Here is a 26,552-nt window from a genome sequence, read left to right as displayed (position 1 = left end):
AAAGACAAGGTTAGAATTGAGTCTGTAGTTCCCAGGATCTGGACTATTTTATGATCTGTGCCACTTGCACTGTTACTACCTAAATATCTCCATTTCCCATGAACTCCTGTCAGTCTGCGAGAACAGAACAGATTGCGGAATAGCTGGTACAGGAGGCCTGCAGTCTGATTCTGACAGCTATAAAGCCAGGTCTTGTCACCTGACCAGGTGAGTCCAGATTTTTGATCCACCCATATATAGTCTGTGGCATTGGGCAGCTTAACCATGTGGATAGCTGCTATACCCCAAGTTGCACACGGGTGGCTCGTAAGCCATCCAGAGCACTTGGTGATTTGGCAAATGTTTGTGCCAGAGGGAGTAGTGATAGAGTCACTTACAATTTCCTTGAGAGTTCTGAAAATGCCACCAGGAGAAGAAGCAGAGTGAAGTTTCCCTTGTTGCGGATACCATACTCTGTTACTCGTCCATTTTCCGTACTTAGTCCACCAGGTGTTCACATCAGCAGGAACAAAGACGAGTTCAGGTTTTTTTGCACTATCTAGCTGTTGACATAACCAACAGTCAGATTGATTAGTTAACGTGGCTAGGGCTTGGTAAACTGGCACGAGGGGTTGTTTGGTCTGTGCCCGACCTGTTGAAAAGGAGAGGGTTAGTAAAAGCAAGACACAGATCAGAAAAGAGCCCATAGCGGAGACTTAGAGAGGGAAGAGGGACAGATAGAGACCAGCACTCTCCAGTCAGCTTTCTAATAAATGATTAAAATATATATATATATCCACTAATAGATTGTGTGTGTGAGTGTGTATATATATATAGGGAATTTTAAAGCAAGGGGGGGGAAATGGGTCAAAGTAGGTTTTCTTGATCCGTGATCTTGGGAAAAGCTGTCTACTGCGTGATGTCGGCTGTTTCTGGGGCCTGTGTTTTGGCCCTCGAAATCTTTAATTTAAGGTCACCTGTGGGGATTATCTCTCAGTTGTCTTGAGAGCGATGTTCTGGGTCTATTTTGGCGTGGTTCGCATGGATCCAGGAAGATTTTTCCTTTATTTTGATGGCAGTGCAGGTCGTCAGTAAGACTTCATAAGGTCCTTCCCAGCGAAGTGACAGTGTGTGTTTTTTTCTAAAGACCTTGATGTACACCAGGTCTCCTGGTCGAAAGGGATGGCAAGGCTTGTCAGAAGGTGGGGGCCACGCCTCTTTTACCTGTTGACGATATGCTTCAAGTATACTAGTTAATTTTTGTATATAACAAGTCATAGCATCAAATTGTTTACTTAAGTTCCCATAATATTCATTTAATCCAGGAATTGAAGGTTTAGAGACACCAGTAGGCATCGGACGTCCAAAAACTATTTCAAAAGGAGTCAATCCATGTCTGTTATTTGGAGCATTTTGAATCTTTATAAGGGCCAAGGGCAGAGCTTCTGGCCATTTAGGTCCAGTTTCTTGACAGATTTTTCCTAGAGTTCTTTTTATATCTAGATTTTTACGTTCTACTTGCCCTGATGACTGAGGGTGATATGGGGTATGAAATTTTAATGAATACCCCAGAGTTTTTGCAAGCAAGTGGTTTATCTCTGCTGTAAAATGAGTTCCTTGGTCTGATTCAATCCATAAAGGAATGCCAAAACGAGGAATAACTTCAGTTATTAATTTTTTTACCACTGTTGTGGCATCTGCATGTCTGGTCGGATAGCATTCAGTCCATCTACTAAACATGCAGACAATAACCAAACAGTGAGAGTAACCTAAAGCTGAAGGCAAGTCTATAAAATCCATTTGGAGTGCCGCAAAAGGCAGCGTGGGCCTGGGAGGACTTCCTGGATCACACTGATTTCTCCCAGAGACTTGGTAAGATTTGCAAGTTGTGCACTGGGAGGTGATTTGGTCAGAAATTTTATGGATGCCAGGGCAAAACCAATTGTCTTTCAGTTCCTTAACTATCCCCCGTTTGCACATATGTCCCATTTGGTGGGAGATAAGTGCAAGCCAAAAAGTCAAAAGAAAAGGAGCTACTGGAAGTCCATTTGGTCCAATGTATAATCCATCTGATAATTGTTGGGCACCCTTTTGTATCCAATTGTCTTTTTCAGATTGTGGGGCATTTGCCTGATAGTTAATAACATCAGTCAGGGATAAAGGCAGGTTTAAGAATTGGGTGGAAAACGGATAAGGGGGTCCATAGTGAGCTGCATGTTTAGCAGCTCTGTCAGCCCTGTCATTCCCTAAAGATATGACATCAGTCTCCTTAGTATGGGCTGAACAATGAACAATGGCAATTTTTGAAGGAAGGTGAATAGCTTGTAATAAGGCTGCAATTAAGTGTCCATTAGCAATAGGAGTTCCTGCAGAAGTTAAGAATCTATGGGATTTCCAAATTGTGCCAACAGCATGGCAGACTCCAAAAGCATATTTGTGTAAATGAAAGAAAAACAAGGTTAATGGTTAGAGCAAATTGTAAACCAGTTTTTGAGTTCAGAGGACAGCCAGTGAAGAAGAATTTTAGATGTCAGCGTCAAAGTATCTTTTGCAGTTTAAAATGTCTCTGATGGAACTGATGGTATCGTCAGGTCATCTCTTAAGTTTATATCAAGTTCATCAGCTTCAGTTTGTAAGGCTTCAGGAAAAAGGGCAGGTTCAGTTCTCAGTGATTTCAAATGAAAATGATGGAAAAAATCAAAAACATTAGTTTGGACATCTGTAGCCAGATATTTCAGGAGACTAGAAGACATCAGGATCCAGTCCAGTCAACAGATATAAAACAAAAACCTCAAAAGACAACAAAACTAGGATCTAATATCCGCAAACTTATACTGAAATAGTTTTTACTGAAATATAATTTTTTTCTCTAAAATCACCCTCATTTTTATTAAGATAGCAAAATTAAAACTAGTTTGCAAAATAAGTCTAGTTCCAATAGAGTTGGCTCAATTATTTACATAAGTACAGCAAGAATAGCAGTTGATCACATAGGCTCTTTTAAATCTGCTTTGTTGGAACTTTTTATAAGGAATCTCAGATTGAACTTTAAAGGTCTCTCGAGGCCAGGAAAGCCAAGCCAAGGATTTTGTCATCAGACTTTGCCTGCAATACCTATAGATTTGGGTGAATTCTTCTCTTCTGAGGTTTCCCCAAAATATTTTGAGGTTCCTTGTACCTGCCAGATAAGTGACATTCTTTACCTATCCTGGTAAGTGCTGCTTGGAACATAAGGTACCAGGCCAATTTCCACGTGACTTTATTCCATAAAGTCCGATCTTCATTCTTTAAAAGCTGTATGGTTATATTGCAAATATGATGTTCCAGTCACAACCTTGGTAATAGAACCAGTGTTTCCAATTGTGTCCTGTTATAAGGAGAACAGATTCTTATTGAACTTATGCAAATAACTATATTGCCATGAAAACAACAATATTCACTTACTAAGAGTTTCTAAATTCGAGGGATCAGGTAGAGAGAAAAAGATAAATATTTCAATTTTACTTACAAAAATATCATTTACCAAATTGCTATAAGTCATAGCTAGCTCAGGAGAAAAGAAAAAGTTTTCCTTAAATCTGAAAAACAAAACATTAAAAATTCAGCAGTACTTCAAATGAAAAATCATAAAAATTATAATCATCTTTATCAGTTCATTCAGTCCTGTGTAATCCATTCTCGATCCCAGTCTTTTTGTTAGCAGCTTCATGAAGTCAGTTTCTCCATCAGATTTCTGTAATTTCTTACCAAGTTCAGTTTTATGATCAGAAAGTTTGTCAGAAACCTGTATTCCAGTGTAAATATCAGAGTCCTTTCCATGAATTTTTCTGAAGTTGAAACATATTTTGCAAAAGCATTAGAGCAAAGAAATGTTTGTAAACAAAAGACCTCAAAATGGCAATTGCCAAAGAAATTTGGTTAATTTTGTGACATACAACACTTTAAAATAATAATAACCAGAATTATGACTGATAATCAGGACAGATCAGAATTTCAGTAATGTTATATAATTTTAAAACACCTATGTCAATAACATTTGCCCACATAATAGCACCTAAGCAGGCTTATCATCACTGTTCTGACAATGTTTTCCATGTAATTGAACATATGGAATAAGCCTAATAAGTTTAGTATCTTTCCCCTTATAGGAAGAGAGCAAATTTCTTTGAGAAGTTCCAGGGCCCTTTGAAAATTCTCAAAGAAATAAAAGTTAAAAAAAGACTTTAAGATATGAATTTTGGGGGAGCTTGTCAAAAATATAAACAATCAAAGCAAACAGAGCATTAACAGTCTAAAAGCCTTAATAGAGAGACCTCAGTCTTTTGAACGTAGGAAATTATTTTAACAGGTTTTTTTTTTCCTGTCTTTTAGGTAGACTTACTCAAAGGTAAAGAAAAATCTTTTGTAACCTCTTTATCAAGTTTAAGCAAATTATCCTTTTAAGAGACAGAAGACCAAATTTTAATTTTGTACCAGCTTATTTCTGCTATTAAAACTCATTTACTTAATTAAATTCATTTCAATCTTAGCCAACTTGACCATGCATAAAACTCCTTTTCCAGAATTCCTCTTTCACAAACCTTCTATAACTTTCTTTTTACATTCAGAATTTGTCCCATGTCTTTCTTTTCCCTCCTAGTACTTGAGGACAAATTTATCTTTCTTAACCAAACAAAATATTTCCATTCTTTGTGCCTTTATACATCTTACTTTCCTTGTACACAGACATATTTTTCTTAATTTTTAGTAGCTTCAATCACATATATTAATTAGGAATTTTACCCCTTAGAAACCTTAATTTGTAAGTAAAAACTAAGTAAACAATTATAAACTTTTTTTTACATTAGTATCTTGTGGCTTGGAAAATTTATAAACACTTCATAACTTCTAGAAACACATTACTTTATAGTACAATCTTTTAATAAAACACATGTTTACCAATAGACCCAAAATATCTTTTAGTTTTCCTGTAATGAAAAGCCAAAAGTAGACAAATGTACATTTAGCAATCAATGTCTAATATCTTATCTTATTTGGAAATGATGATACTCAGAGAATTTTTATCATAAAACTTAGCAAAACTCTCAAGTTTTAAGTCACCAAAAAGAGTTTGGAAGCTGTAACCACCATAACACATAATTATTGTTTAAAGTTCATCTAACATTCATCCTTTTCACAACTATTTAGTTACTTATTCCCAATAATTATTTAGATTGCCTATAAGACTTCATAAGACTTCAGATAAAATTAGCCATCATTTAAATTACTATTTTTGTTAACCAGTTCTGTAATAGAAATAACATCAGTTTTTCTCTACAAAATTTTATGTAAATTTCATCACCTCTTATACCTTTAAACATAATTATCATTAAGATTTTTATCAATAGGTCTTGGTCTTCTAATTTTGGACAAGAGAAGCATTCCCAGTCAGACATTTTAAAACATATTCAGGCAAAGTTGATGTAACCTCTTTGTATAAAATTAGCTCAAACATTCCAACCTTTATAATCTTATCAACACTTACACTTTTACATGTTCTCAATTCAATTGTAACCTGAGTCAAGGTCTTAAGACTAGTCAAATTTTTCCCTTCCTTTTTTTTTTTTGGCCTTAATTCTTAGGTACCAATTAAGCAATTATGTGAGAGCTCTCAAAACATTTTTTTTCCCCCAATTTAGAAGTTTTTCCAATTCAAAGGATCCGTCGTCTGGCCATTGACAGTAGGATCTTCACTTGTATATTTATTCCAATAGTGACTCGAACCAATAAGCCTTTTTAAGGAAAGACCCGGAGGTAACTTTCCACGCTTAGAATAAATCTTCACCATGGACGCAAGAGGCGTCCCTGGGTGGGCGCAGATGATGTAGCCCCCATGATCCACAGAATTCACTCCCAAAGATATTCAGAGACAGTAAAGACCTTCGTTGCACAGGCGGTAAAGATGGTGTAGTGAAAACGGTGTCTCCGGTCTCCCACAATAGTGTGGGACGCCTCCAGTCACAGACCCGCTAATCTGTGACACCGGGCGGGCGATACTGGAATGGGATTTTTCCAGCACTAACAAGCAATGAAGGTAAAGACGACAAAAGCCCTTATGGACTGGGCCTTTTATGACAAACTCCCCTGAGAACTTGGCACAGCCGGACAAAGAGACAGTTCGGAACCCCAGTCTACTCGACTGGCCACCAAGGTGCACCCCGGTAAATGCACCTTCCGTATGGTGGAGACCAAGGAGAATATTCTCACTGGTCACAAAGCCAAGTTTTCTCAGGACACAGAACAAGACAGAAGGAAAAACCTCATCCGGTTTTTTTTTTTTTTTTTCTGTGCACAATGACAGCTTTAGCCACGCCTTAGGTCTCCTGGAGCCAGAATAATACCTAGAGGGGGAGGTGCCGCGGGGTTGGGGACTGTGTGCTTTACAGAGTACCTCGTCGTTGCATGGACATTTTCTTGCAGTTGGCGGGGGACCTGTGTCATCTACCCCGTCCCGTGACCCAACTTATCCTGACGCGGGAGTCTTCTGAAAGTGGCGAGCGCCCTAATGGCTCTTAACTGCTCGACCCGCGCCCACTTAAATTTGCGGCCTTTTTGGCTTCCAAGATGCCCTTGGCAATGACCTTCACTTCATGTGCATAATAACCCACAGCAAGGTTTGTAGACGCCGGTCTGGTGAGACCCGCAAACTCACCAGTCTGTGGGGCCGGCCCGGACAGCAGGCTTATAGGGCCTATGCCTGCGTCCTACCCTGTGGTATTTCCTTCTTATGACAAAAGACACAGACAAAAGAGAAAAACAGAGACTACCTCTGGGAGGAAAAGGGATCAAGATCAAAACCAAGAGTACTCTACCAAATTTAAACCAAGAGTCACTAAAAGCCCAAGAAACTAGTCTCCCAAATATTTCATACCAGAGTGGTGCTTCCTGGGGCAGCTTGCCCTGAGCACCATCACAGCCACATGCGATTATGTGGGGTAGATCTTGTCCGTCTGCGCCCTTCCACCCAAACCATGAAAAGCAGTGAAAGGATAGCATTGCATTCTTCATTTTGAGTGAGTTTTTTAAAGGTATTTATTGGTGGAAGGTCGATGGCAAAAAGAATTGCGTAGTTAAAATGGTGGAGGTGAGAAAACCTGCAGGGCTGGGTTTATGCAAAGGCTGACAAACGTGTCTCAAAAAATTTGGCAACTGTTGTCATCCTGGAGGCTGAGGCCACTCTCCTTTATGTCTCTGTGTCTCAATACCTGTAATTAGGAATAAGCCAATAAGAGTTTCACCCACATCATTTTCTGACACGTAAACAAAACAAATCTATTTTTGCAATCCCTTAAAACTAACTCCCTGTTAAAACTTTAATGGGATTCTGAGATGATAATGGGGGCTTTCTGATATTATCTGTAAAATCAAAAATAAAGCTTAGACTTCCTAATTTTTTCTTTTTCATTTCAAGAGGTCACCATCCAACTCACATATTTATAACGTGGCCCTGTGGTAAGGAGAAACTCTTCACTTCTCTCTGAGTCCGTGACAGCAAGAGTATCCGAAAAAAGACACCACAATCCTTCAACCACACAGCAGTGTGAGACTAAAATTACACTTTAATCTGCGGTCTAACAGGTTCTGTCTTCCATTAAACCTGTATCTCCGTTTTATTATATAGTTGAGCCAGTTATATATGACTCACTGGGAAAGTGCATTTTATGATCTTGTCAGAAGAAATGGTTTCACTGGGATCATTTTAAGCCAATAGTTTTATACCTACCTCCTCCTAAATATCTAGGACATTAACTTATTAACTATTCTAGTGTCAAGCCTAATGCATTTTAAATACTTAAAACAAATACCAGGAAACTATGGGGATTGGAGACTAGATCTTCTGTCAGCATTTAGTGCTTTCACGTGTCAGGGATCAGTCTCAGTGGATTTAGTAGGAAAGGGCTCTATTCTTTGCTTCCTCCGCACACGGAGCTTTCATATTGTTCCACGGGAGGGAGCGTGCATGTGGGATGAAAGTCAGGCTGATTATTTCAAAACCAGGCTCATGTCTATTTGACTGACAAGGTCCTGGCACCCAGCCCGGGTGACAACATGGAAACGTTGTCCCCACCACACAGCTCTGCAGGCTGGTCCTGAGTGGATATGGGTGGACTGCAGGATGTCCAGGCTGCGGTTGGTGGGCACTCAGGAGATCACTGAGGGAAGGAAAGGCTTTGGGACTGAAGGGAAACTGGTTCCAATATGGCGGAGAAGCTGCGAGGGGCTGGGGTACACAGCAGCCTGGTAGGAAGCAGTGTGAAAGAGGAATTTCTGCGTGTGTGTGTGTGTGTATGTGTGTGTGTGTGTGTGTGAAGGCAGCGGCAGATCACTAAGAATCCTTTCTATTACAAAACCCAGATGATCCTTTCCACCCCTCTTGGCATCATCTAGTCCTGTTGACCACTTTGGGAACACTTTATTCTTCATTTGCTTCTGCAGGCCCTACCCTTCTGGGGTCCTGCTACTTCTCCTCCACTCCATCTCTGTTATCTTTGCCAGCTCCTCTTTCTCTGCCCATCTTTTTAAGGTTTTGTTCCTTGGAGTCTGTCCCTAGCCACCTTTCCTTTTTTATTTTTTGTGCGGAAGACCAGCCCTAAGCTAACATCCAATGCCAATCCTCCTCTTTTTTGCTGAGGAAGACTGGCCCTGGGCTAACATCCATGCCCATCTGCCTCTATATGGGACGCTGCCACATCATGGCTTAACAAGCGGTGTGTTGATGTGCGTCCAGGATTCGAACCGGCGAACCCCGGGCCGCTACAGCGGAGTGTGCACACTTAACCGCTTGTGCCACCGGGCCGGCCCCTAGCCACCTTTCCTTTTCACAGTACATGGCCAGTGTGTTGGGTGGAATAGTGGCCCCCAAAGATATCCACACCTTGATCCCCAGAACCCGTGAATATGTTATGTTACATGGCCAAAGGGACTTTGCAGACATGATTAAGGTTAAGGATCTTGAGGTGAGGAGAGCATACTGGATTATAAAGGTGGGCGCAATCTAATCAGAAGAGCCCTTAAAAGCAGAGAACTTTCTCAGGCTGGAAGCAGGGGAGAGATGAAGCAGAAGAGGAATCAGAGAGATTTGAAGGATGAGAAGGACCTGAAATGCAATTTCTCGCTTTGAAGATTGGGGCGGAGGGGATGAGCCAGGGAATGTGGGTGCCTCTAGAAGCTGAGAATGACTCCTGGCTGACAACCAACAGGGAAGCAGGGACCTCAGTCCCAAGGACCCGGATTCTACTGACAACCTGAATGAATTTGAGAGCTGATTCAACCACTGAGCTTCCGGAAAGGAACATGGTCCTGTGTACACCTTGATTTCAGCCTGTGAGACTGTGAGGAGAGAACCAGCTGAGCCATGCTGTGCTGGACTTTCCACCTGCAGAGCTGTGAGATGCTACGTTTGTGTTGTTTTAAGCTGCAAAGTCTGTAATACTTTGTTACAGCAGCAATAGGAAATGACTACATCCATCCTGAATGATTTCATCTACCCTCACAGCTTCAATGAACCATGTAAACAATGGTGAATCCTTGATCTCCACCTTGCTGAATTCCTTCCCCTCATGACCACGTCCTATTGGGCAACTGTACTTGGATATCTTAAAGACGTGTCCAACTCTACGTGATAGAAAGTGAACTCATTTTCTTTCCTCCCAAATTTTTCTTCTCTGGTATTCTCCATTGACAATTGACCAAGCCAGAAACCTGGCATCAGGCTGGATTCTTTCTTCTCTGTTTTACTCCTTGTGTAGTCTCACCTCTAGCGGGTCTTTGTTGAACCGAAAGGTCTCCTCTCACCACCCTATTTAGATGGCAGCCCTCCCCTGATACACACATGGTCCCTTTTTGCTTATCAGCCTCTGGTGTATTATACTTACTTCTTTGTTTGTCTGTCTCTTGCTTGGAATGTAAGCTCCATGTTGTTTTATTTTATTCGTTCTATTTAGCAAGCAGTAACCCAATAATTCCCAAACATCAGGCACTGCTCTAAGCACTTTTATAAGTATCGCCTTATTTAACACTCTTTTTCACTGCTGCATTTCTAGCTTCTAGAATAGTGCCCAGCACATAGTAGCTGCTCAATATGTCGTTGAATGAATGAACAAATAAATTCAACCTAGCATTAAATCCTGTCAATTCTGTTTCCTTAATATCTTTTATATCAACTCACCTTTATCCATCCCACAAGCACTTTCTGATTCCAGGCCTTGTGCATCACAGTGACAATATTCAATTAATCCTCTTACATCAAATCCCATTCCCCTCACAATCCACTCTCTACATTGCAAGGAAGTATTCTAATGGACTAGGAGCCTGGCCACGTCCCGCTTCTTTGTAGAACCCTTGAATGGCTTCCCTTTGTTTGTAAGATAAGGTCCACATTCCCACAGGGACTTATAATGCGCTTGTTGACATGCTTTCTCTCTCCACCCTCATTTCTCACCACTGCCCTCTCACCCCCTCTACCCTTCCTTATACTTTAATCTTCAGTTGGCCTGAGTGTTCAGTTTCCCAAATAGGCCCTTTCTCCCTTTACTTCCAAGCCTTTGCATATCATTCCTCGCTCCTGCTCACTCCTTCTTGCAACCTGCCCTGTTCCCTGCTCAGTCCTCATATTTCAGTTTAGTTGTTCCCCTCCCCCAGGATATCTCCACTGCGTGAACTGCTGTCTTTGTGCTCACTAGCTCTTCTGTCTTCGCGTCTCTCCTTCCCCATCTCTGTGTGTTGTAAAGACCTCTCTTTACCTGTGCAATTCCCTCGGTAGTTCACAAGGTTCTTGAGGCCACCGGCTGTGGAGTGCACTATACTTCAGCACCTCGCTCACCAGCTGGCACCTAGCAGGGGCTCAGTAAATACCCGCTGAGCGAGTGAATTGGCTTCCTGAGGCGTGGTGAGCCCAGGCCAGGCCATCTCACCAGCCAAAGGGGCACTTGTTCTGCCAGTATTGATTTGCAGGCACAATTATATGTGTAAATGCATTTTCACTGTTCTGCCTTAGGACCCAGTTTTTGAAAATTAGATTTTAAAGGTCCCATCGTCCTCACTTACATCTTATGCTTCTAGACATTTAGCGCATAATTTAAAATGAAAGGCATAGAAAATTGGACTCATTTAGTTTACTCTACTTGAAATCCATGTTAGGCTATTTTTAACTTCTCATGGATCTTGTGCTCTTTAGGGTGTGTTTGAGAGGGAGGGAGGAAGGCAGGAAGGAGGACACTCGTTGCGAGCTGTTAGAGATGCTGCATGTTATTGCACTTTGTTCTAATCCATTCAGTTTTCGCGTTAGCATTACCCCAAATACAATTTCCAACGTCAAAGACTGAAAATGAGATGCAGCCTCAACATTTGCTGCATTATGTTCTCAAATGGGACGAGGGGCCATGGCCAGCTGGCACCCTGAGTTGTAGTGGGGAGTTTCGACATTCTTTCTTCTCCTTTCCAGTTGACCTGTTCCCCTGCCTCCTCCATGCCCACTGCAGATAGCAGATGGGGAGCAGATTAAAACATGGGCGTTAGCAGGGAGTACAGACCCCCTGACTTACAAACACTGCTCTCACAGGCACCCATGAGAACAGGTGGGTGGAGGGGTTTCTCCTTCACCTACAGTCCTGAATCCTCGCTCTCAGGTTAGGAGTTGGTACAAAACCTTCCGATCTCGCATATATTCCTCCATTGAGCTGCTCTGCACACCATGGGTGTGAGTTTGAGGGCTCCTTGCAGCCAGGAGGTGCTGAGTGTTCACAGCCAGGAAGCTGAGCGTATGAGGCACCAATGACCCGTGTCTCCTAGCGCATCGCACACAGCTGCCCTCACACTTTCCCCGGGGATGCCCAAGTGCCCACTGCCTGTGCTCATCACTAAGATGTTTCCCCACGAGCCATTCTCTGCTTTATGAAGTGATAGTGAGACTTACCAGCAAGGCCAGGAAAGTGAAATCAGGGACACTTTGTTAGAGAGCTTATTAATAAATAATCTAGCAAACGCATGTGGAGACTCTACTGTGGGGTGCTGTCCTCCTGAAACGTGAACTCTAATGGGAGAGACAGAAAAATAAAAACAGAAAACAAGGACAACATGTAAAGGAACCCATAAGTAAAAAAATTACAAGATTTATAAGGCCTACGGAGGATCAAGGATCAGAGAGAAAATAATCTGGATGGCAGGCAGCCAATGACTGTAGGGGGAAGTGCCCTCTAAGGAGGTCACATTTAAGCTTAGGCTTAAAGGATAAGAATCCACCCCTGCAAGGTGTGGCAGGGGAGGAGGATGCCAGGCAGAGGATGGGAAAGGGTCCGGTGTGGTGAAGATGAGGCCAGACCAGGGTGCGAGGGAAAGTGGCTGCGACTCAGGTGGGGAGACCAATGAGGCTGACCATGCAGTGCCTGCGGGCTTTGTGGAGGGGTTTGGACTTTGCTCCAAGTGCAGAGGGAAGCCAGCGCAGGGTGTTAAGCAGGTTTTTGTGGGCTGTCTCTCCAATGAGAGGGGCCACTGTAGAAAGGTTGGGCCTCGCATCTCCTCCCCGGCCTGGAGAAGACAGCACTAATAGCTTCCATCAGAGTTCTGCATTCAGCCTTCTCTGCCTCCCAGCTCTGCTGAGGGGAAATCGAAAACACAATGGCCAGACGTGCCAAACCTCAGTTCAAGGCGCCCTGTCGGAACCCTCAGCAGGGCAGCCAGGTGGGCACTCTCGGCCCCCAGCTAACTAGCTTTGTGCTAAGCACCCAACACAGCCTGCATTCCTGATGCTCATCCCAGGACGGTGCCTGCTGGGAGTCTCCTAATACACATCCTTGCCCGGCTGTGGAAGATTGAGGATTATGTCCCCTGTCAGCTGTTCTGATAAGACTGAAATTCAGCTCTTTCATAATGTTGTGTTCATTGCTGATAAGGCTTGTCTCTTTCTCTTCCCTCGTCCGTTATGGAATTAACTGCAGGCGTTGCTGAGAGCAAGCTCATCACTGATACACGTGGGGCTAGGCAAAGATACAGCACGAGGCCCACATACCGTGTCTCTGAATGTTTAAAGTTATAAGTCAGTCTCGCAAATGGCTAAATATAGCATGTTCTATCGTCCTAACTTGGGGTTTTAAAATGTAGGTTTTAATGTTATTCAGGTAGGTGAGGCCAACAGATCAGGAGACAAGTGCCATAGAAAAGAGTTTGTTATTCACAGCTCCCAAGTGGAGGGGCATGCCGTGTCATATGGGGCCACAGAGGGAAGCACCAGGGTCAGTCAGGAGGCAGAGAGAGGGAGGAAAAATGTGGACACGAGCCTCTATTGTGCTTTCCATGCGAAAGAATGGGAGAGGCAGGGTCAGCAGGCTCAGGATTGGCTAGTTTGAATAATTTCAGGGCTCTGGGGCAAAGGGGCTGTCCCTGGTTGTCTGCTACCTGCCCTGGCTGATTAGGGCAGGGGGATAGTGGCCCTGAGTGTGGTTGGGGTGTGGGCTCTGCATTGGTTGGTTTTCATATGAAAGACTTGCTCTCAGGAGAGTTGTTTGCTCTCTCTAGGAATTGGCTAGCCCTGGCCAGTTCCTCCAGGGTCAGCAAGGCCCAGATGTCAAGGCACCATAAAATACAGAAAATAAAAAATATGATGAATACACTCGACGAGGATAACTTCTTAATGGCTAGGAGATCATGTATGAATTTAGGATTCTTGGATCCCTTGGATTCTGTGCCAGAAATCAGAGGAGCAGGAGAGTTGACCTTGGCCCCCAGCCTCTTCCTCAAGGGCTGCCTCCCTCCTCTGCCTGTCTCTGTCTGCCCTCACCGTGAGTGTCTCACATACAAGCCTGTGGACACCCCAGCTTGTGTGTCCAAGCTCTGTCCACCCCTCTGTTCTGAGGCTTGAATGTACTACCCAGATCCCCTTCTGGAAGGAGGGACCTGCTTTCTCTGGATGAGACAGCTGCATCTGGGCCCCCTCGGGCTTAGGGGTGCACATGCTGGCAGTGCTGTGCACCCTCAGGACCTCAAGCTGGGGAAGAGGCTTGCTTGAGTTTAAGAAGTGGGCCTGGGGACATTTGGGTGTGGAATTTCACCATCCTGGGTCCCAAGAACATGGACTAGAATGGAGCAGGCAGGCGCTAGAAGGGCAAGTCTCTTCACCTTGTGGATCCCTCACCCTGTGGGAAGGGGCAGTCTAGAGGGGCCCAGAATGGGGCCACTATAGTGTGAGGCCAAGGGCAGGGGCCCCCCTTGCGTAGGTCGGTCGTTGGGCAATCCTGGATTAAAGAGTTTTGGAGGATGAATCACTTTGGGCAGAAGCAAGAGGCTTCGTTCAGGCTGCTTTCCTCTAAGGTTTTATATTGCGTGGTCCTTTCCCATCTGGCATATATTTGTCCTGATGAAGCAGTTATGCAATGATACATATTTTTCCTCTGTTAATTTTTTAAAGATATTTGTTTTGTCGCCCATGTATCGCCTGCATGTTGCAGGAAAATACGGGCACGTTGGTTTGGCATCCAGTCTCTAACAAGACTTGGTCTACAAGCAAGAGGTGCCCAGCTATGTGTGGCCCAGTTGTGGGGCCACGTGGGGGTGATGGCAAGTACCTGGATGTGGGCACAGTGTGCGTGTGCCTGGGGGCGGGTGTCACTAGTGGTGGAAGGAACTTCATAGCTGACTAAAACCTATACTTTTATGAATTGTCCCCAAATGGAAAATTGGTCCTGTCTCACTATGTGCCTCAATGTGGCCAATTTGGTCTTTTTTCCCACTTCTTCTGTAAAAGGCTTGAGAAAATAAGTCAATGAGAAAACTTTCCAAAGTGCATGTTTATCAGTCTAATCGTTGCATTTTACCATGACTTACATTTCAATTCACAGATAGTTTGTCTTCTTGGGGATGTCTTATTGATATGCCGCTGTCTACTTGCCCATTTGGGCTCATGAGCATAGAGGGAAAGCCTGGGGATACTGTGAGCTGGATCTTCTGGGCTGAGTTTGCTGTTTTCACACCGTGGAGGTAGGTAACATCTACTGGTTGGGAAAGGCATGCCCTTCGTTCAGAGCCTTGAATGAACCCAAACTCTGGGTTCTTCACCTCAGGTGGGGGGACCATTTTGAAGTGGTGGCCTCTGTTTGGATCTTATCAAAAAAATAAGAAAAGCCAATTCACTTTTGGACTTTGTCATAGCCTGTAAGAGGTTGGGAAACTCTGTGTAGGCCACATGTAAACCAGTTTCATCTGGATTTGCACTATTTGGGGGCCACCAAAGAACATCAGAAGCAGGGACGAGCAGGAGGCCATCAGCTCTGTGATGCTGGTGGCATTCTTGATGACTTAGTGTTTAAAGATGGGAATTTTGAAATCTCCTTATTTCATTCCTATCATACCTCTTCCTCTCCTTTTCCTTACACTTTGCTTTGTTTGTAATAGAAACTGAAATATATCCCTGTATTCATTTCCTTCTCAGGTCATAGGCCCTCTTCTCCAGGGAGCCCACAAGGTCCCCTCTCTCCTACTCAGGCCGGGTGGCATTTGTGTCTCTCCTCCACCCTCCAGTAATTCATTCTTTGATGACCTCAGTTATTTGGCATCCTGGTAATCTGTTCTGATTTCTTTCTCCTCATCAGGTTGTCAATTCCTTGAGAACATGAACCATGTCTTCTTCATTGTGGCTTCCCCAGTGGCTGGCATAGTACCTGGCCTGTAGCTGGTGTTGCACAAAGTACTATATACTCGGGTACCTTCTCTTAGTCCAGGACTGTGCTAGGCACTAAGGGTTCAAAGAATATTTGAGCAGAGAGGATAAGCCCTGTGCTAAATGAACTTGATGGCTAGAAAGGTCTGTAGAAGCGTAGAAGAGGAGAAGCACCATGGGTAGAGGGGCTGCAGGGCAAGAAAGCAGGGTCTTGTAGCCCGGAGAGCATCTGGGTGGCAGAAAGGTGGAAGACATTTAAGGAGGGAATTCCAGGTGGAAGGAGGAGTAGGAGCAAAGGCTCAGAACTGGAAAAGGCACTGGACTGGCTCAAGTGCCCACCCTGGAGGCAGAGGTGTGACTGGCAGTGGGAAGCTAAGCTGGGGACCTTGGAAGCTGTCAGGACTCTCTCTCCTTCCTTCTTCTCTGTTTACCTTGGGGTGTCAGCTTCATTCTCACACTGTGACTGGACTGTGGCTGCAGGCAGGCCAGACCTCCTTTTCCAGGGCTTGCACTGGAGAGGGAAGGGCTTCTTCAGTTAGTGCAAATCTGAAAGCTCCGGGGCAAGGAGCCTGATTGATTCTATCTGTGCCCCCTCAATCTAGGACAGACTCAGCTAACATGTGAGTGCTAGGATATGCTGGCAAATGGCAGGGTTGAGGACGATCAGCACCCCAAAAGGGAAGGGTGTAGGGCAGATAATCCCTGTGTTAGAAGTGGTGAACATGGGTGTGATATACTATGGGACTGATAAGTAGAGCAGTTGGTGATGTTGAAATCTTTCCCTCCCCCTCCTTAGAGCCACCCTGCCAAAACCTGCTGGGTACAAGGAGCAGGCTGTAACTGGGCTGGCTGCTTAGTTACTTCCCAAGATGGTTCAGGAGGCACCTCCAACATGAGAGAGACCATGTAGTGAGGGATCTGATTAGCTTAAAATGCTTGCCATTCCTTGCCCTTGAGCACATTCTGAGTGTTCCTGCCAGCATTCCAGGATCTCTCTTCCAAGGACAATGGCTCAGACAGACAATCAGACCTAGGATGCTTTTGTGTCAAGTGGAGAGATTCCAGTTTCAAACCTTTAACAGTTACATATGTAAAGCCTCTGCTTTAAGGGAAAAGTAAATCCTTTCCTTCTGTGAAATATAGAATTCCTTCAGTGAAATTCTGAAATTATGTTTCATAACAGTTGGGCAGCAGTGTTGTGTATTTGAAAAAACATAGACTTTGGCATGAAACTGAACTAGGTCTGAATTTTTTATTTACTCCTTGAATTAACTTCCCTGAGCCTCAGTCTCCTTATCCTCAGAAGGGATTTAGAGAGTTATTGTGAGAATTAGACATGCTCATGCACACACAGGACAGCATCCTGCCGGCACGTAGCATGAGCTCTCTTTCCTTAGCTTAAGTAGATCAAGTGTGGATTTGGGCATTTTTTTTTTTTAACACAAATTGTTTAAGGAAATAGTATTTCACTTTAAAAACAAAGTCCTAAGTTCTATTTTTTGTTCTGTCTATCAAAAAGAATGAAGAGAAGTAAAGTGTGTGTGTATATGTGCACGTGTATGTGTGCGTGTGTGTGCACTTGTGTGTTTGAGGAAAGTAAGGACAAAGAATCAGAGGATGACAGTATGTGTTCTCAAATGTACACTACTAGGCAAGACAGATAAATAGACACTGAGCAATTTTTAAAATATTGTAAATGAATCTCCAGGTCACAGCTCTTTCAATTACATGTGCTAGAAAGCAAGAAAGCAAACCAGAGCCTGCTGCTGTCAGCAGGGAGAGCTGGGGGGGTCAGCCTATCTTCTCATTTAGTAGAACCATTGGGCTGGCGAAGACGCCTGAGTGGGGGGCTGCGGAGTGAGGCTGCTCGGAACTGAGCGCGTTAGCTTTCTTTCTGACCTGCTTCCCGTACCATGAGCACTTGGTTTTCTCTTTGTCATTGAATAGTGCTGATTTATTAGGCTGTGTGCTTCAAGGGCACAGGGAGACTGCATGTAGGAGCAGGTCTGAACTGGGAAAGTGAGAATTACTGTATCAGATGATACCCAATTAACTCGTGACAAGCACAGCGGGTGAAATTGGAACTCCGGCTTTATCCGTTACGTAGCGTAAGCATTCACTCTATATCAGACGTTTTTAAACCTGGTAGAGCTTACTACTCATTTCTCCTTCCTTTCCTCCTGCCCACTATCTCTTCCCATTGAAGCAGGCGTGGTTTCTACTGACACGAATGTCAAGACAATCCCTGAGATGCACTCTGGGTTCAAGGGCACTGGGGCAGGGCTCGCGCAGGGCGGCTGCAGCCACGCACCATGCGGCAGGGCAAGACGGCGGAAGCGGAAGCGGAAGCGTAAACGCGGTTCAGAATAACTAGTTTTACTTTCTTCATCAGGAACAACTGAATCCTATGATGATGCTCCAGTTCTGAAAAAGCTTTCCCACTCTCTGCCCTTTGGGTGCCTCTGCCAGCGTGAAGTTACCATCACACAACATTCTCTCTCACTTCACCCAAAGGAGAAAGCCGGGATGAACGAGTTAATCTCCACATCCGCTTCCAGTGTGGCCATGACAGTGGTGATGGAAGCTCAGGGCCTGGGTTTTGGACCAGCCCATTTCCTGTAGCGCCCTGTCCTCCTTTGGTGTGAAGTCATGCACTACATCAAGTAATCTTAACGTAAGCTTAGGGAAAAAATGATTTGGAAATTATTGGGAAGGTAAAATGATATGACATTAAATGCTGATATTATAAAACACAAATCTTATTTTATGTGCAACTGCTGTTTTGGATTATCCATGCCTCCTCTGGCTTCAGCCAGCATGGAAAATCCTTTAAGATCTCTACTTCAGTCACTGCCTCTGGAAGTCATTTTTTAACCTCCTCAAGCTGGGCTGAATCTCCTTCCATGATGCTCCCAGAATGACTGCTGCTTTAAGTTTCTGTCACTGAACTAAACTCATTGCTTTTATTAGTCATCCCTTTATGTAACTGTCTCTGTCACCACACTTAGTTTTCTCTGGGCTAAGGGCAGCATCATGTTTATCTCTGCAGCCCCAGTGCCCAGTGCACAACCAGGCACATGGTGGGCATTTAAGAAACGTTAGATGGATGTAAGAATGAGGGTCAGATACAACCCCAGAAAGAAGCCTGCTCTTTGTCACCGTTTATTAATTCTGTAGGATCCATATCTGATCATTTTTCGTCTCTACAAATCTCTTATCAACGTCAGATGAAAAGAGAGAGAATTAACAATAACACAATGAATTATGTCCTGCCAATGAGAAGTGAATCCATTGCTAATTTAGCGATGGCATATTTATTTGGTTCTGACTCTAGAGAATTTACAATGACCTGTCTAAAGCCTACGAAGGATTGTATCCTGTTTAACTCAGGAACCCTCTCTTGAGAGTTCTGTCTAAATGACCACCTCTTATAGTGATAGCAGAAAAATGCTGTAAATAAACAAATCTATAGATGCAAATATAAATCTGTAAAACTGCATGAATTTGATGTCTTCTTATGGGGAGGAATGAACCAACATGAACATAACTCTTAGAAAATTATTAATCATTTTCTTGTTGCAACCAACTTTGAAATCACCTTGGCCCATACCCTTTATATATATATATATTACACACATATATATTTATAGATTCCACATATATATGTGTGTATATGATATCTATATGTATATATCACGCAGGGGTAATTTATTTTATGCTGATTTGTTAGCAGCATTCTTTCCTATAGTTTGCATATGATTCAGTTTTCATTTGTTAATGGCTGTTCTTTGCAATTGCCAGTGTTCTTTGTAACTGACTTTTTTTTTTGTGAGGAAGATCAGCCCTGAGCTAACATCCATGCCAATCCTCCTCTTTTTTTTTTTTTTTTGTGCTGAGGAAGACTGGCCCTGGGCTAACATCCATGCCCATCTTCCTCCACTATATATGGGATGCTGCCACAGCATGGCTTTGCATGTCATCCTTGCACAGGGGCCATGCTAATCTTCTCTGTATCGTTCCAATTTTAGTATATGTGCTGCCAAAGCGAGCACTGTAACTGACTTTTTATAGCACAGTCTTTGGCTTCTGAATTTATGCTTTGAACATCTGCATCGTTTTGTTGGTGGCTGAAATGTCACATGCATTTATTCAATGTGCGTTTCCTAAGTTCCTATTGTGTTATTTAACACTGAAGACGTGTTCTGTAACAATGGACTCTGGGACTGTCCTTTCCTAGCTAGGTGACTTTGATCCTTGCTGCCCCTCCATTTCTCCAACTGTAAAATGGGTATAATAACAGAGCTACTTCATAGGTGCTATTGTTGTTTGGTGTTTAGAACAAGGTGTTTAGAACAGTTTCTGACTCATTGGAAGTGCTCAGTAAAAAGTTAGCTAAATTGTTATAATTGTCTTGGTATCATGTCTTTCCACACATTGGATTTCCAGTGTGACAGTCAAGATCTCTTTGGTACCAGCGAGGGTTCATGGCTGGTGTTTCCATCTTGCCCCTCAGTGTAAAATTTGACTTGTGTGGCACTTCATATAATGGATTCTGCCAGCTTTCAAGGTCCTACACAATCTTATTCCATCCCTCCTATCAAGACAATCTAACTGCAAGTCCATTTTTCTGAATTCCTGACTTCCCTGGCTCTTTGTTAGCACTCTGTTACCACTTCATCTCCATGCATGGTTCAATCACCCAAATAAACAGAAGTTCTTTCATTAATTCAGACAGAAGAATAATACTATAGATGTTCGAAAATTTCTCAGAATTCTAAAATTTCTCCTTTGCTGTCACATCTTCCTTCTGGAAGATTTTACTAATGGGAGTTAATCTTGTCTAAATTGATCCTTGAATAATGATCTTTCAAATCTGATGACTTATTTTTGTAAAATAAGGCCAGGCCTCACTTGGTACTTATTTTAGAAAATTCCAGTAAAATGGTTAATGTTAGCCAAAATTTTTAATTGATGCTAAACTGATGAGATCCCTTTGGCTTCTTTTTTCAAATTTGAGATCAGGTACTGATCTGATGATGCCCTCCTTATTAATTGAGGGTAGTGGGACTGAAGTTCCTTGGAATCACTGCTTCATTCAATCTGATAGCAAGTCTGCCTGGGTGTTACTCATTTCCTGTACTATTATCATGACAAATACTGCTGTCCTTTTATTATGCAAACAAAGGATATAATGCAGTGAAACCTAGTTAGACTTGCTTCCACTTAACATTCTCTTACCTTTCTTGTTTATGCTGAAAAGAATATTGTTGGGTAGCTTGGTAATTTTTTTCATCAGACTCATAGAGACATTTCTGGATTATCAGTTGTCATGAATATTTATGGAAAATGTTGCTGTGTGCTCCAGTGAGAAATCAGTGTTAGAGTCTATCCCCACCGCTCTCTCTGTGTCCCTTGAAGCCAAGTCTCATTTATACTTAAATAGTGCCTTGCATGAAATAGGACCCAGGTTAAATTCCTGTAACACTGATTTGTGTTTGTGCCGTGCACTCTTGCTAAATGTTTTCACAGACTTACTGCGTTTAATTATCAATCAGATTTTTTAAATTGGATTAATAAGACTAATTATATGAATTCCATTCTGATATTATGGCCCAAATCTGGATATCAGATTCCCTTAGCAAATGGGGAGGAGAGGAAGTATTGTTACTGCACAAAGATGAGGTTCTCCTATCCAACGCGCATAAGAAAAAGCCAATTATTACGTCATCAGCTTTTGGGAAAAGAGAACAGCTTTATCGCTAGATCAGTCTGCAAGGAGACAGGAGGCATATGCTCTCAGATCTGTCTCCCAGATCTAGAGCATGAGGCAAAATTTATGGGATGAAGGGCAGGGCAGTCTGGGGTGAGGAGATAGAAGATTGGAGATAAGGAGACGTAAGGTAATTGATGATTTGTGCAAGCGTAGTCAAGCTTCATGGCCCTTCATAGGAAGCATGTTCACAAAATGGTGGTGTTAGCATGATCTGAGTGTGGAGTCGTCAGCCGTTTGGCGTCAAAAAGTTCACTTATTGGACATTTGTGCGGGCCCAGTTGATGGGTTTGTTACCGGTGCCCTGGGTTCTTGTTGTCCCCCAGAATAGAAATCAAGAGAGACAATGAGCAGGAGTGAGGAGATAGAAAGTTTATTAGCTTGTGCACAAGGGAGCCAGTCATGAAAAAGAGAAGAAGGGAGAGAGAGAGAAGTGAGCGGCTCCCTGAATAACTACATGGTGGGGTTTTTATCAGGCTGGGGCTGGGGACGTCTTCCATCGTGGTGTGTAGAGGTGGGGCTGTGCTTGCGCCTGCACTGTTGTGCAGCATGCTACTGCATGTATCATGTTTATTGCTAGCATGCTAGCTCTCCACCCCTGGGTGTGATTTTTAGTATGGTAATGAGGCAAAGATCACTTTCAGCCAACTCCTGGGTGCTAGGACGCATGTGTAAGCCCAGGAAAGTCCTGAGGCTGCGGAATGTGGCTCTTGGTCGCCTCTACCTGATTCTCCTAGCTTGCCGATTGGTTAGGGGCCTTATATGGTTAGGCCAGGGGCCTTGCGGCTTCAACGGTGGATGACCCTATCTTGTTAGGCTGGTTCCTGTCTCAGGTTAGTGGTCTCAACTGGCCTGAACTGGACAGGGTGTCTTAGCTCCTGAAAAACCACTCTTAATTACTCTGTTGATAGGATGGGGTCAGTTGAACTGGTCCTAGAGGGCCTGTGGTTACAGTATTCCTGCCTTTTCCCAATCAGGAAGCCTGGTGACCCCTGATCTCCTTTTTCCTTTAGTGTTCAGCTTCCTTCAGCACCATCCTTGGTTCTTGGAACCTTGCCTCACTACCACCACCCTTCTCTTGGTCTCTGCTTTAAGATGGTGGGAAAGGGAAAGCAAAGGAGGGAGGGTGAGAAGAGAAGAAAAATGAGCTCTACTCTCAATCACTGTGTCTGTGGGCAGATTTCTTAGGACGTTAGAAACCTAAACTCCCTTTTGGCAGTCCTGGCCTCTCTGGAAGGTTGTGAGTCAACCCCACGAATATGTGCAAGGCATTTTAGGCTGCCTGACTAGGAAAGGGGTCAGGATCCAGTGAAGACAATATTTCAACACAGCATCCTCTTCAGATGGCAGCCTCCGGGCAAGTGGGAAAGCACATGCAATGGCCTGGATGTTCCTGTGTAGGTCCAGCACGTCCCTGACGGGAGCTCCAAGTGCTTACCTTCATCAAGTATCTAGCATTGGATTTCTGAACAAAATCGTTAAGATGGTATACATCTGAATTATTTTTAAACATAAGAATATGGCTTTCTTTTCCTCAGGGGTGGTGCTACGCGTTTTTGTCCTTTGAATGAAAGTGGCTATCATAACATAATCATAGTTCTACGTGATCACCGAGGGCTTCCTAGTTCCTCTCACTCCCTTAGTGATATCATCTAGTCTCATTGCTTCAATGCCAGTGTCTTCCAAATGTCCTTCTGCACTCCAGACCTTTCCTAGACTCAGATATCCAACTTCATGCTTGACTTCCCCGCTGGATGTCCAATAAACTCAATTTTGTCAGATCCAGAATTGGACTCTTTTTTTTTTTAAGCTTCTCAATTGCTTTTATTTTTTCTGGTTTTGTTGAGGTATAATTGACAGATAAATTATAAGATATTTAAAGTGTACAATGTGATGATTTGATATATACGTATGTTATGAAAGAATTCCCCCCATTGGGTTAATTAACACATCTATCACCTCATATATTTACCTTTTTGTGTGTGTGTAAGAACATTTAAGTTCTACTCGCATAGCAAATTTCAATCCAAAATTGAACTCTTGCTTGTCGCCCCAGACTAGTTTCACCTACGTTCTTCCCATCTCTGTTGATGGTAAGTCGATTTTTTCAGTGGCTCAGGGCAAAAACCTTGTAGTCTTTCTTGACTTGTCTCTTTTTCACACACCTGAATTCAGTCCATCAGGAACTCCTGTTGTCTCTTTCTTTAAAATGTATCTAAAATCTGCCTCTTATCACCGTCTCCTGCTGTCACCCTCGTCTCAGTCCCATTACCTTGTCCAGGATGATTGCTCTAACCTCCCTATGTTTCTGCTTCTCTCATGTCCTGCTACAGTCTATCTCAACACATCAGCCACAAACCAGTTTGTGGTCAATCTTCTGCAATGTTTTCCCATTTCACTCAGAACACTCAAAATCCTGACATGGCTTTCCAGTTACTACAGCTGTATAACAAATCATCCCCAAACTTATTGACTTACAACCATTTATTATGTGCACAAATTCTGTGATTCAGGAATTGAGACAGGGAACAGTGGGGATGGCTTGTCTCTGTTCCATGATGTCTGGGTCCCTCAGACTGCAAGGCCCAAATCATCAGAAAGCTCACTCACTCACGTATCTGATGGTTGATGTGGGCTGTAGGCTGAGACCTTTGCCTGGGCTGTCATCCAGAACACTTACACATGGCCTTTCCATGTAGCTTGGGCTTCCTCACAACATGGTGGCTGGATTCCCAGGAGAAAGAGCCAGGCAGAAACTGGACCCTAGCCTCAAAAGTTATATGGCCTCCTTCCTGTCATACTCAACTAGTTGAAACAGCCATAGCTTGTGCAGATGCAAGGGGAGGGAAATAGATTTCATCACTTGAGGGAGAGTGGCCAAGTTCTGGAAGAGTATATAGGACCAGAAATATCACTATGGCCATGTTTTGGAAATACAGTCTGCCACAGTGGCATACATGATTGGACCTGTGCTATTTCTCTGCCTTTGTCTCTTCTCCCCAGATAGTGTTCTGCTCCATCCACACATTGCTGGAGCACTCAGGCATGCTCTTGCCCTAGGGCCTTTAGACTGGTTGGTCCTTCTGCCTGCTCTGCTCTTCCCAGCATGCCTGCTTGCACTCCCCTTAACCTCTCCATGCTTTTACTCAGATGTCACCTTCTCCATGGTGCCTACCCTGACCACTCTGCAGCCCCATTCTGATCCCCTTCTCTTGTTTTATAATACTTACCAGCTTCTAGTATTCTATGGAACTTTTATGTTTATTATTTATTATCTGCCTCTACCAGAATTAAGCACTACATATGCAGGAATCTTTATCTCTTTGGTTCACTGGTTCATCCCAAGGGCTAAGAACAGTATGTGACACATAAATATTTATAGGATGTGAAGTAGAGCATGTCTGGTTGGGACATTCTGAATTTGCAGGACTTGCTCCAGATGCTCTAGTGAGCAGATCTCTGCTTTATGGAATCGTATCACCACAACTAACTCCCTGTGCTAGCACAGTACCCGCCACATAGTGGGGGCCGAGAACAAATATTGAACTAATTTATTTGGAGGAAAAACTTAGCACAACTTAATTTGTAGGTTAGGCCAGAATAAATCGATAAAAGAGACAAACTTAAACAGTTGCTTTCATTGTGTAAATTTCTGTTTTTGTCTATGATAAATGAAGGAACCAGAACTTTTGTTTTAATTTCCATCTAAATATTTGGTTTCTTTATGAGGAATTTCAAGGTCTTTTTTCAAATTTCGAATACACCCCCCTGCCCCTCACCCCAAAACATACATGTTGACAAAAATAGGGTCCTAAGAGTACCCCGGGGAGAGACCCTGGCTGAGAGTCAGGCAGCATGGCTTCTGCTTTCCATGTATCCCAAGTTGAGAGTGTTAATGTGCCCTTTGGCATAAATTACCTTTGAGAACAAAGGTTGGAATAAAAATGATAAATACCACAATAACATTAATAATAGTGAGGATAGGAATGGCAACAACATCAATCATGACAACCACCATTTGATGGAAGTTTCTCTGCTGCCTCCTGCTCCTCTGGGCACTTCACATTCACATCTCCGTCAGCGATCACCTTGAGAAGAAGGCACTTTCATTGCTCAGAGGAGGAAACAGAGGGTATCAGAGTTTGCCCAAAATGCACCAAATCTTTTTTTTTGTTAGTAAAGTAACTCTTTGATTTGTTGAACCATAAAATCATCTACAATCATGCCCTGCATAACGATGTTTTGGTCAACAATGGAACACATATCCGACGGTGGGCCCATAAGATTGGTACCGTGTAGCCTAGGTGTGTAGTAGGCTATACCATCTTGGTTTGTGTAAGTACGCTCTACGATGTTTGCACAATGACGAAATCGCCTAACAACGCCTTTCTCAGAATGTATCCCCCTTGTTAAGCTATGCGTGACTGTACTCCTTCAACGTTTGGTGATTATGGGGTACTGAGTTTATTATCTCTACTGTAGAAGTAGCTGATCTCGCAGCCTTGGAAGCTGAGCAATTGATGTCTACTTACTGGCAGGATCATGTTTTCATTTGTTTTTCAGTTAAAGGATCTGCAATCCCCTACTACCACTGGTGAGGTTCCTCTGGTTCATCATAGGATGGGAGTTGTTCCTCTCTCTGGTTCTCTTTCCCATACTCTACAACCAAGCTCTTGGCTACCAGGTGGGAAGGGTGAGAGGCACAGAGCACAGCAGGGCCCATGCCAGACACCCAATGAGCTGCCTTTGAGAGCACAGAACAGGGGCAGCATAGTGCTCTGTTCCTTGGCTCCAACTCCTGCAGAGACACCGGAGGCATCAGAGCCTTCCAAAGCGTCACTCCAGGCAGCCACCCCAATGGTTTCGAGTGTTTTCCAAACACTGAATGTTATCGTTATTAGCAACTTGATGGCGATTCTTTGATTTTTGGCTTTTAGTTGAGCAGTTCTGGGTTTTGTTCAGTCTTTGACTACAATTGCATCAACATTGGGTTTTTGTTTTGCAGAAACAAGTGTGAAGGAGAATACTGCGAAGTACATGGAAGTGCTTGAAGATAAACTGCTCAGGTAAAGATGACAGTTTCTTCACTATAGACTCCATGGCACATCTGGATTC

At 43.4% G+C, this 26,552-nt stretch overlaps 1 protein-coding gene and 1 non-coding gene across 2 annotated transcripts in view; one reads left to right on the top strand and one right to left on the bottom strand.

Moving 5' to 3' along the window:
- The window catches only part of DISC1 (DISC1 scaffold protein), a 345,468-nt gene that overhangs the window by 246,006 nt on the left and 72,910 nt on the right, over window positions 1–26,552 (top strand). Inside the window, exon 10 of the mRNA XM_014788932.2 lies at window positions 26,443–26,503. Within this exon, the coding sequence (XP_014644418.2) occupies window positions 26,443–26,503 (61 nt within the window). The remainder of the gene's footprint in view (window positions 1–26,442; window positions 26,504–26,552) is intronic.
- On the bottom strand, window positions 19,609–19,719 carry LOC147916784 (U6 spliceosomal RNA). The gene has a single exon (XR_015552606.1). It is a non-coding gene; the product is annotated as a U6 spliceosomal RNA (small nuclear RNA).

Source organism: Ceratotherium simum, chromosome 6 (assembly GCF_057802395.1).
Source record: "Ceratotherium simum simum isolate JZ-2026a chromosome 6, ASM5780239v1, whole genome shotgun sequence".
Taxonomy (NCBI): Eukaryota; Metazoa; Chordata; class Mammalia; order Perissodactyla; family Rhinocerotidae; genus Ceratotherium; species Ceratotherium simum.
This window is presented reverse-complemented; position numbering and strand designations above follow the sequence as displayed.